At 36.7% G+C, this 12565-nt stretch overlaps 1 protein-coding gene across 4 annotated transcripts in view; it reads left to right on the top strand.

Annotated features, from left to right (window-relative positions):
* Nucleotides 1-5074, top strand: part of OXR1 (oxidation resistance 1) — a 105030-nt gene extending 99956 nt beyond the window's left edge. For all 4 annotated transcript variants that reach the window (XM_036754958.1, XM_036754948.1, XM_036754974.1 and 1 more), the window contains one exon: nucleotides 3315-5074. In XM_036754958.1, the coding sequence (XP_036610853.1) occupies nucleotides 3315-3450 (136 nt within the window). In that variant the 3' untranslated portion in view covers nucleotides 3451-5074. The remainder of the gene's footprint in view (nucleotides 1-3314) is intronic.
* Nucleotides 5075-12565: the final 7491 nt, after the last annotated feature.

Below are 12565 nucleotides of genomic sequence, written 5' to 3'. Positions count from 1 at the left end.
TGTCCTCCCTGACTTTGTTCCCTCACTGGCCCTTTAGAAGAAGGGAATAGGGAATCTTTTCCCAGGCTCTTAAGTTGTTGCCTGTATGAAAATAACCTAGATATTTTATCTTTTACACTCGATTTTTGAACATTATGGTATGAATCCTGTTTCACTTATAAACCAATATTAAGAAAGACTGAAAAATAGATTCTAGGCCGTTCCATTCCCATTTCTTCCTCCCTTTCCTCCCTTCCCCCCTCTAAACACACATACTTTCAGCTTTCCGTAGAAATATAAAGCAGCTCTTTTTTCCCCTCAGAAGAGAATAAGTGAAAGCAATATTGTAGAAATTATGTGATAGTGTTTTTTCAAGGAGTTTGGCTCAGAAAGGAAGGTGAGAGATAGGATTATAGTGGGCATTTTTTAAGGATGAGAGAGTCTTGAGCATATTTATAGGCATCAGGAGAAAAGCTAGGGAGAAATTAAAGATTAGAAGGGAGTGAGGAATGATAGTAGAGACATTCTCCTGGAGAAGGTGGGAGATGATGAGATCAAGAATACATGTAGGGAGGTTGGCTTTGATTAGGAGAAAGGGCTACTACTTCTTCAATGACTAGATAACGGAAGAGATAGTGTGGGGATGATGAAGGGAAGAAGAGAGAATTTATGGTGAATAGCCTCCATTTTTTCAGTAAAACATGAGGTAAGGTCCTCAGGTAAGAAGTTTGGGAAAAAGGGTTCTTTCAGAGGCTTTAATGAGAGAAAAGAAAGCTTGGAAAGGCCACTGTTGCTTATGGTATAGAGAATAAATTAGGGAAAAATTAAATGGATTGCCTAGCTTCAGTGAGGGTCCAGTTAAGATTAAATAACATAAATTTGTGAGGGAGCCAGTTGGCATGTACAGTTATGACTTCCTTCAGCTCCATTCAGTAGCACTATTCCTACCCATGTAGATTTAAATTTCTGGACTCTAAAAATTCTTTCGCTAGTAGTCAAAAATTTAGTGATGATCTGATTCAATTTGGACCAATTTTAGACCAATCTTTTGTTGAGAGACATACATCACAATGCCTGTATTTAAATCCTTTAATACTTTGTAGGAGCTGTAGGGTCACTGCAGTACTGCAGAAGAGCACATTATGGGTTAAATAGATTTTTGTAGGCTGCCGTATACCCTGACCAGTCTATTTAACATAACCATTTTCTAAACACTCCTTTTCCTAAAAAAGCAGTTTTTGGAACAAGATGAACCTCATAAATTTGGGGCTACCTGTACTATCAAATGAAAGAGATTTTCCATATAATGGTGTAAGAACTCTTTTTAAGACCCTTTCTGTCCTGGATTACCTCTATGTCAGGCTTCAACATGGACACATTGTTATTATAGTTTACTTACTTTGGAGGACTTTTTTTTTTTTTACTTAGTTGCCATCTCAGCATTCCCTATCCTATAGCTATTTTTGACCAAGAAACTTCTAATCAGATCCATGTATGAAGAGCCTTCTCAAGCTAAACCTTCTGCTAAAGGGCTTGAGATGATAATGCCATTCCCTCAAAACTCAGGTGCCAAAATAAAAGCAGTTGCTTTTGCCAGATGTGTCAGAAAACTACATGCTCTTGAATTTTAATCTATATGAATCTTTTTGACCTAGGTCTTTTGAGATATACTCACATTTTCTTACCTTAGATGATTTGGGCCTTCCAAATCTACAAGTAAATTCCATCTTTATCATTAAATGAACCCAGTTCATATTCTTTAATGCAGTGGAAGATCTTAACACAAATGTGGGACAAAACGTGATGATGATGATAAGCATTTATATAGTGCTTTAAAATTTGCAGAGTGCTATATAAATAATATTTCTTTTGATCCTCACAACAATCCTGGGAAGGTATTATCTCCATTTTACAAATGAAGAAACTGAGGCACACAGGTGAACTAATTTGCCCATGGTCCCACAGCTAATGAGTGAAAAGGTCTAGATTAGAACTCAAATCTTCCTGACTCTAGGTCCAACACTGAACACAATACCACCTAGCTGCATCTACCTCAGAGGCTAATTGGGTTATATAATAGACTACTTCTGTATGTAGTTGTTTCACATGATTTCGTTCTTCTGTCAGAATGTGTAATAATGGCATGACATGTAACATAGAACACCTTTATTGTGTTAAATATACATATGTTCATTGTATCTGAATAAATCCATTATTCTGATTAACACATTCAGTTCCTAAATCCAAATATCTTCCATTTCATATTACCTTCCTGTACTTCATGTATTTACATGTTATCTCCTCCATTAGAATGTGTGTTCTTTAAGGGCAGAGGCTGGTTTTTACCTTCCTTTGTATCTCCAGTGTTTAGCACAGCGCCTGGCACATAGTAAGCATTTAATGAAGATTGACTAAATGTTGATTGTAGACCAACTAGATGAAACTAAATCAGACTAAAAAAAAGTCAGTGGATAAAAAGTGGGGGGAAAAAGGTGTCACAAAAATGTCCATCCTTTGTTATCTACTTACATTTTTTATAGATATTTCTTGGCATAGCAACTTTGAAATGATATGGTGATTAGTAGTTTTGGTTTGTTTTGCATAATGATACTATACAAGATTGTTACAATAGGTCCCTAACTAGTTTTCCTCGCTACTCTCTTTATACTGCGGTCTGTCCTTAATACTACTTGCAAATTAATCTTCATTCATCATAGATAATTTCTTTGCTTAAAACCCTTTAGTAGGTTCCCTTTTTCCTACCAAATAAAATACAAACTCTTTAGTTTGGCATTTTAAGACCTTTCACTATCTCATGCCTCCATACTATTGTATCCTCATAGTGTACTCCCTAGCAGCTAGAGTTTAGCCAAACTTAGCTGCTTGATCTTGTACGTGCCCAATGCTTCCAACCACTGGGCTTTTTTTTAATGCCATTTCCTCTGCCTTCAATGCTTTTCTCATTCCCCACCTCCATCCCATATCTCCACCTTTGGAAATACCAGTCTTTCAGGACCTACATCAAATTGTACTAATACACATATGTTGTATGTTATAATGTATGTTATATGTACGTTCTGTCAGGGCAGGGACCATATCCTTTTGTATCTGTTCCCACCATCTGTCACAGCACTCGTACACATATCAGACTCTTAAAGATATAATGCCTCATGATACAGAAACAGCAAGAAGGTATAGAATAATGGAAGTAGGGATGACAATAAACTGAAAATAGCCAATGAAGATTTTGGAAATTGTTGACAGTTCAAGTGTGTAACTTCGTTTTTAACTATTTTTAGAATGCTTCTAATTATTATTATTTTTTTTTTTTGCAGGGGAGAATTTGCGCTTTGGCTTGATGGGGATCTCTACCACGGTAGAAGTCATTCCTGTAAAACATTTGGGAACCATACACTTTCTAAAAAAGAAGATTTCTTTATTCAGGACATTGAAATATGGGCTTTTGAATAACTACTGTTCTTACCAGGATAATGCCCCAAACCTGACATGGACAAGCATAGTTTGGAAAGTTCATGAAGCAATATAATGTAGCATGTCACTAACTATTTTAGATGAGTCTGTGTCACTTTATTTAGGTATAATTTTGGATGGTTTTTTAAAATCATATTCCTACCCCTGAGTTCTTAAAGTGTAATACTTACCTAGTGCCATGTAGTATAAGTAACTTGCAGTTTGACTGCAGTTTAACAAAGGAGTGGCCACTCACATCTAAAAATTGGTATCATCACAATCTCTTTGATGTTAGTGCTGCTATGTTGAACTTCCACCTAGTTAATTTTTAAAATCAAAATTATATGATTCCTTTAAAGGAATAACGTGTGGGGCATAGATTGAGATTATAAGTAATGGTAGACTACAGTACTGCTGAGGTTGAGAGTGACCAACTTGCATTGTAGAACCAACACATAAAAAACTATATGCCAAATTAAAGGATACTGTCTAGTTTTGAGTTCACTTGAGTATAACAGCATCATTTATTTGTAAGGCATTCTCAGTTCCATTTTCGAAAAAGTGAAATGAAGGACGAATGCTGATTATATTAGACCATATTACACTTGCAGGTTTGGGGAAACAGCACTGTTGGAGTCTGTTAAAAGATTTGCAAAACTGCAAAGGAGTACGAGAACTTAATGATTCTATTTGGTTTAATATATTAAGCAAGAAAATATAGTATTAACTTATTTGTATCTTAGCAGGGCATTATCAGAAGTACAAAGACTACGAAACACATGCATAAAATGTCAGATATACTATTTCATGGTTTTGTTGTTTTAGCCTTGTTGCACTTCAGATCCACAAATATAGTTTATTCTTGTCCAAAAAAGAAAAAAATGTGACTTTTAAAAAATTGAGTGGATATATGTTGTAAATTCAGTTAGCACCAGCGCTAATAAAATGGGTCATGTACTATAGTAGACAATATTGTAACTCAGTAGATTCGTGGAATATGCAAATTTACTGTCGTGACCTCAAGAAAAAAAAAAATGGCAGGCTAGAATATACCAGTAGTTCTTGTCCTCTTTTGTAGGAAAATCAGTAATAAACCATTGTGGCAATAATAACTCATCAGAACAGTTCATTTCAAAGCTTCTATTCTATGTTATGCAAAAACAAACAAACACAAACTGCTGTTATACGTGTGACAGTGACTTTGTGCTGAAACTTCAGCTATTCCAGATGAACATTGTATATTTTCTTGTAAATTAATGTTTAAAGGTAGTTTTGTTCTTATAGAAAGTGTTGATTGACAGGTTGCTTATAGCACTTTAAATTATTCTTAAAATGGAATAAAAGCCAGCTGTATGGGCTTAAGTAGATGTAGTTGTATAGCACTTCAGTATATTTAGTTCTTTTGAAAGTTAAATACTTAGCTGAAGAAAACTTACTGCTAGGGTAATTAATAAGAGCAGATGCTCTGTTATAATATGCTATTGCTGAATATGAATGGAAATAGAGGACATCATTTCCTTAATTGTCTATGTAAATCTCTTAATTCTTATTAGAAGTTAGTAACAGTATATAGATTAAATGTTTACAATATAAGGAACTGTAAATAAATATCACATTTTTCTCCTTTGGTCTTCCACAGCAGTATTATTGTCTTTGTGGAGTTAAGACTAAATAATCCTGTAATGGATTTCAATTACAATAAGGTCATAGTGATGTATAGCAAATAAAACTAAAATACATGTATAAAAATTTGAGTTGTAGTTTATTGAAGTCAGTCAATAATCATTTACTAAGTGCCTACTCTGTGCCAGGCACTGTACTAACGTATTGGAGGTTAAAAAAAAAAGGCAAAAAACACTCAGCTCACAGTCCAATGGGGGAGACAGTATTCAAACAACTATGTACAAACTACAGGATAAATGGGAAATGAACACAAGAAAGGGACTAGAATTAAGAGGCATCAGGAAAGGCTTCTTGTAGAAAGTGGGGTTTTAGCTGAGGCTTGAGGGAAGCAAGGTGGCGGAGATGAGGAGGTGTAGAATATTCCATACGTGGGAGATAGCCATGAAAATGTCTGGAGTCAGGAGATTGATGTGTCTTGAGTGAAATTGTGAAGTTAAGAAGTGAGTAAGAGATAAATGGAAGTGTTTATTGTAGATGGCCTTCTCAAGGAATTTAGCTACAAAAGGGAGAAGAAATAGGAGATGACAGTGGGAATGCATGAATCAAGTAAAGGGTTTTTTTAGAGATGAAAGGGAGACATGTAGGCAGTAGGAAAACAGCCAATAGATGAAGACTAAAGAGTGAGGGGTGGGGGGGGGTGGGGATGATAGAGGAGGCAATTTGCTGGGAGAAGATGCAATAGAATAGTATCATTTGTATATGTAAAGGGGTTTGTCTTTTTTTTTTCCTTTTCCAAACTCATTAATTTATTTATTTTTAGTTTTCAACATTCATTTCCGCAAGATTTTTGAGTTCCAAATTTTCTCCCCATCTCTCCTCTACCTCTCACCCCAAGATGGCATGCATTCTGATTATCCCTTCCCCCAGTTTGCACCCCCTGCCCGTCCCTCTTACTTTCTTGTAGGGTAAGATAGATTTCTATACCCATTGCCTGTATATCTTTTTACCCAGTTGCATGTAAAAACGATTTTTAACACTTGTTTGTAAAACTTTGAGTTCCATATTCTCTCCCTTGTTCTCTCTCCACCTACCCTCATTGAGAGGCAATATTGGTTATACATGTGTAGTTATGCAAAACATTTCCGTAATACTCATATTGTGAAAGACTTTATTTCCCTCCATCCTATCTGGCCCCCCCCATTTATTCTGTTTTCTCCTTTGACCCTGTTACTTTTCAAAAGTGTTTGCTTCTGACTACCTCCTCCCCAAATCTTCCCTCTCTTTTGTTATCCCCCTACTCCATCCCCTTCCCCACTACTTTCCTGTAAGGTACGATACCCAATTGAGTATGTATGTTATTCCCTCCTTAAGCCGAATATGATGTGAGTAAGGTTGATTCATTCCCTTTCACCCCCCCCCTCTTCCCCTCCATTGTAACAGCTTTTTCTTGCCTATTGTGAGATAATTTACCCTATTCTATCTCTCCCTTTGTCCTTCTGAGAGGTTTGTCTTGACAATTATACCACCTCATTCCTTACGTGAGAGGTTAAAGTTGAGATCATGGCAGAAGTCATCTGCCACAATTTTTTTCAATGAAATGTGAAGTCAGGTTTTCAGTTTAGATAGAGGGGGAGATATAGGAGGTTTAAAGAGGAATATTAAAGCTTTGGGAAAACTAATGAGTGGGACAGTGAGTCAGATTAGGAGGATGTTGAAAGATTGCCTTTCTGCAGTGAGGGCCCAATTGATATTACCTAGGTCTGCATAGGGAGACCAGGTTTGGCCAGGAGCATGCCTAGGAGAGCACACTGGCACTCAGGGAGAAGCTGTACACTAGGGCAAGAGGTCTCAGACTCATACCAGTGGGGAAGGAGTAAAACAATTACAATAAGGATGGCTGCCATTTGGCAGCTTGATGGGCTAGTTCTGGGTCACAGACCCAGGCAGATATGCACTCATGGGTAGCATTCTGAATGGCCACAGACCCTAGGCAGTGTACTAAGAAAGAAGCAAATTCTGAAACATGGAGAGCAATGACTAGAGTAGGAATCCCAGACCAAAAAGGACTCTGCATTTCTGTCATTGAATAAGCAGTTTCTCAGCTGGCTGATAACAGGTGAATCTAGCAGCAATCCACTATTGCTCAGACCCAAACCTAGGTCAGGAACTTGCGGAGTTCAGACCAATAGGTCTGACTTTCCAGTGTGTAAGACTGCTTTTGGATTACTGAAAACTTGCAGATCCCCCAGCCTGAGCCGTCCCCAAGTTCCTAAAATAAAAAACTCAAGGAAACAGCAATGGGACCAGCCCAGAACTTCCCTCCAGAAGTGCACAAAACTTGCCCCCTAACATCAAGTGAAGTCCGAAGTCAGGAAGTAGGAGGTAGCCTGAAAACAAACAAAAAAAATCATCATAAAACACTCATGATTATAGGGATGCTTAAGACCCAAACATAGAAGAGAATGACTCCCAAATATCTACACAGACAGAAAAAAAAAAACCAGAAGAAAATACATAGCTTAGGCACAGATTCAATGAGAATTGCTGGAAGAGATGAAACAAGAGTTTTAAAACATTTTATAGATGAAATAAGTAATAGAAGAAAAAATGGAAAAGAAATTAGAACCATGGAAAAAAGATTTGGGAAGGAAATTAAGAAGCATATCACAAGAGGTACAAAACCTGACTCAAGCAACAAAATACCTGAATGGACCAAATAGAAGCTAATGGCTTCATGAAACAAGAAGAAATATTAAAAGTAAGTCAAAAGACAAATAAAAATGATGAAAATGTAAGGTATTTCATAGCAAAAACAACTGATGTGTAATATAGATCTAAGAAAAAAAGTTAAGTCATTGGTCTGCCCAACCACCATGACCCAGAGTCTACATAATCCTTTAAGAAATCATTAAAAAAAAATGCCCAGATTTCTCAGGACCAGAGGGCAAAGTGGAAAGAGAAAGGATCTAGTGTTCACCCTTTAAAAGACGCCCTCAATGAAAACTCCTACAAATTGTAGTGAAATCTGTATCTTGTAGATCAAATGCCAGAAAAGAAAGAATTCAGGTACTGAGGAGCCACAGTCTGGGTCACATGATTTAGCCTTCACCAGGATGAAGGAACAGAGAGCTTGGAATTTAATGTTCCAAAGATACAAATTTACACCTGAGAAAACAGGTAACAAAACTATTATTCTATAGGGGGAAATGAACTTTCATTAAATAGAGGACTTAAAACCATTCCTGATGAAAAAACCAGAACTGAGTAGAAACTTTAAAGCGCAAACACAGGAGTTAAGAGAAACATAAACAATAAACATGAATAAACAATTTTAAGAGACTAAAGTATAATTGCTTGTATCAAATACAGTCCTCTATTAACTCTTCAGTAGGGGTCATGGGAGATCTGGGAGTGATATTATTACATCCTGATGATCTTAAGAATTGAAAGAGAGGAAGAGGAATATGCTACAGAGAAGGGAAAGGAAAGTTAGAGAAAATTATCCCATGTAATCAATGTGTGCAAGTAAACATCTATACAAACAAGGAGGGAAGGGGGTGGGGAGAATGATTGACACACAGTTCAGTACAGAAATACATTTCACTGAATAGGGAAGTGAGGGAAAGAGGTGGGAGAAGGGAGAGTGGGGCAGGTGGAGTAAGGGAGAAATTTTTCTTAAGCAAAACAACCTCCAACGTTATATCCCCCTCCCCAAGTAAAAAGAATGAGAATCTGAAAAGGTGCCCATCCATTGGAGAATGGCTGAACAAATGATGACGTATAAGTGTGATGCAATACAATTTTTCTATAAGAAATGATGAAAACAGCATTATTGTTCTGTAAGAAATGATTAAAAATTAAGAATAACCTGGGAATACTTATATGAACTGATTGGGAGTGAAGTGAACAGAACTAGGGCAACAGTTTATGCAATGACATTATGGTAGAGACAAACCACTTTGAAAGAATTAGAGACTCTGATCACCATAATGACCCAGCTAAGATTCCAGAGGACTGATGTCATCTCCTTCCTGATAGGTGAAATACTCAGAATGCAGAATAAGGTAAATTTTTTGGACAAGCTCGATGCAAAATTTTGTTTTGCTTGGTGATAACATTTGTAATAGGTTTGGTTTTCTTTCATCCTCAATTGGGGGTGGTGGGAGAGGTGATGAGGTGGGAGGATGAGAAGGCAGATTTTTACTAATTGAAAAACCATTAAAAAAATAAAGAATGGGGTTAGCATAAATGGTTTCAGAGTGACTGGAATGGGGTAGGAGTTTGTTAATTAATCGTTGCTCAATAAATTCAGGAAACTTACTAATCACTGGGAGTTCAGCCTCAGGATTGTATCCTCTTAGGGTGTTAGGCAGCTGAGAGAAGAGGACCAGTGGATGTAGCTGATGGAACAAAATTGCTGTCCTATCCCTGCAGTCGGGCCAGGTGAGGAGAAGCATAGAGGGAGCAAACTGAATAATTTATTGTTTATTTTTGTATGTTTTTCATTAATCATAATGTTATCTCTGGCCTATAATGATGCCACAAATGATCTCCAGCGGGAATAGGCAAACTGGCCCAAGGCCAGATCTGGCCCTCTGCCTGTTTTGTTACAGACCATGAGGTAATAATGGTTTTTACTTTCTTAAGTCTTTGTAAAACATCAAAAGAAGAATATTTTGACACATTAACATTATATGAAATTTGAATTTCAGTGTCCATAAGCAAAATTTTATTGTAACACAGCTATTTTTATTTATGTATTGTCTGTGGCTGCTTTTGCACCACAATGGCAGTCAGGCAGTTGTGACAAATGATTGGTGGCATTCTCATCACTTCACATTTGCTCAGTGGACTGCAGGTTGCAGTGACAGCTCTAACAGCAGCATTTCTAGTGCTACATATATCATTGTACTGCAGCATTTTATCATTTTTTATTACCAGTGCAAAGCCAGGATATCAAAATAAAAGAAGAGTAAAAAGTTTTTAGTATGATTTTTTGGACCTTGGGGCTAAGATTGATTTTTTTTCTAAATGAGAATTGCCTTCAACCACTATTATCGAACACTAAATGACTTTGGAAATTAGCTTTTGCTGCAGATTTGATAATGTTTCATAGTGAATTCAACCTCAAATTACAAGACAAAACAGTATCATATGCAAAACATACTGTGATAAAGTCAATAACAACTGTGAATCACAAATAATGTAAAACTGCTTTAATATATTTCCTGTGCTATCAAAAGTTAAAACAAGCAATATCTCTTATTTCCCACACAGATTTACAGGGGATATATTTTCTGAGCTCAAACTAGAGTTCCAGCATTGTTTTTTAGGCATCTGTGCAAGTTTTTCTTATTTCAAAACCCATTTAACTATGCCATTGAGGAGCTTCTACCTAGCTTTCAAATACTTTCCAAATGATTGAATATGCTCAATTAAAATTAGATGTCATAGACTGGTATCAGTATTTGGTAGAGCCTATCTATGAAACAGCATTTTCAAAGATGAAGTATACAAATCCCATTACAGATCAGCATTAGCATGAATATTTGTGAGTGATTTTGGTGATAGAAAACACTAACTTTGAACTTCCCAGAAAACTATTCTGTTCTCATCAGTAGACCTGTATTACAGAAAATTGTATTATTATTATTATTATTATTATTATTGTATTCTCAACCAATAAAACATTTGTGGAAATGTATTTTTTTCTCTTGCTATATAAGTAACTATATAATATTCTTGATTTTGTCTCTTGACCTGCAAATCGTAAAATAATTACTATTCAGCCCTTTACAGAAAAAAAAAAAGTTTGCTTAGCCCTAAACTGTTTTTAGAAGTCAAAAATTTAGTTTGGGAGTCACAATTTCAGGAAGATGTGATTAGTTGTTAATTTTAATTCAAGTTTACAACTATATATTTACATATAAGCCTAGATTTGTTAAGGGAGATATTTGCAGAGTCAAGGTGACAAGTGAAAGATGAAATGACAGGAAAACAAAGGTTTTGCCCAGCTCTTCCAATACAGCTCCTTCACAAAGATCTGGAAAATGTACCTGATCAAGTTCTGATCAGGAAATCCAAGAAAAAAAAAATCACAGTGAATCATTTTTTCCAGCCTGGATTGGCATACGGAGATTTACAGAGAAGTCCATAAACATTGGAAATGATCAGGCTAGGAACAAGCCAACTGGAGTCCAAATCCCAGAGACTGGGGAAAAAAGCAAGATGAGGTCCCAGAACCTTACTGCAGCACTGAGACCTCATGCAGGGTTTGGGGTTCAGAAACAGGTGCCAACCCACTGCTCTGCTTCTCACTACCTGTTTCCAAGTCACAGATGCAGGGATGACTGAATGAGGCACCTGTGCCTTAGTGTGGTGGTCTAGAGAGAGGAGGTGTCATGGGTTAGTCTATATACTGAATTTAGAAGTAATAGCAGCTGTGTAGCTTATAACACCAGCAACAGAACAGGGTCTAAGTTAGTCTCCAGTCAAGTCTGAAGTCTGCAGAGGGAAAAACAGGACAGGAAACCCAGACCAATAAGGAGCCTTCACTTTAATCACTTTAAAACTGCAGAGCTTTGCCAGCTGATGATGGCTGAGTCCAGCAGCATTCTCATGGAAGTTTATAACCAGGAACAGTTCCACAGCACTGTTGTTCAAGCTCTAACCCAGGTCTGTAACTTGCAGAGCTCACATCAGGAGACTAGTGATCAGACTGCCTTAGATCAGACCACTTTCAGAGCCTTGGTATCTTTTAGCTGCCCAGCTTGAACTGTTTCTGATATCCTGGAATAATACAAAAAGATAGGCAAAAGGGCAAAAGCTCAGCCTAAACTTTCCCTGCAGAAGCATACAGAGCCCAACCTTACTGTAAGTCTAATATCAAGAGGTAGGCTGGAAGAATGAGCAAACCAAAACAGAATCCCACCGTAAAGAGCCATTACGGTGGCAGGAAGGTCCAAGATAAAAACCTAAAAGAAGAGAGTGACTAAATTACAGGTAAAGCCTCAAATCAAAACATAGCTTGGTCACAAGTCCAATTAGAATTCCTAGAAGAAATGAAACAAGGATTTTTCTTTTTTAAATAAAGATTCAAAATTATTTTAAAAACTAAGTGAGAGCACTGGAGAAAAAAATGGGGAAAGGTGACAGTCATGGAAGAAATTTTTGAAGGAAAATTGACAACTTAAAAGAAGATGTACAAAACCTGAATCAAGAAGAAAAAAATCTTCCTGAAAATCAGGATTGACCAACTGAAAGCTAATGACTTCATGGGACAAGAAGGACTAGTAAAATTATGTCAAAAGGTTGGAAAAATTGGAAGAAAATGTAAGGTATTTCATAGTAAAAAATAACTGACCCTAAAAACAGATCAAGGAAATATCATTTAAGAACTTTTGGAGTACTTGAAAAGGATGACCAAAAGAAATACAGATCCTGGACATCATATTTCAAGAAATAAAAGGAAACTGCCCAGATCTCTCAGGAT

The sequence above is a fragment of the Trichosurus vulpecula genome, chromosome 1 (genome assembly GCF_011100635.1).
Source record: "Trichosurus vulpecula isolate mTriVul1 chromosome 1, mTriVul1.pri, whole genome shotgun sequence".
NCBI classification, from domain to species: Eukaryota; Metazoa; Chordata; class Mammalia; order Diprotodontia; family Phalangeridae; genus Trichosurus; species Trichosurus vulpecula.
This window is presented reverse-complemented; position numbering and strand designations above follow the sequence as displayed.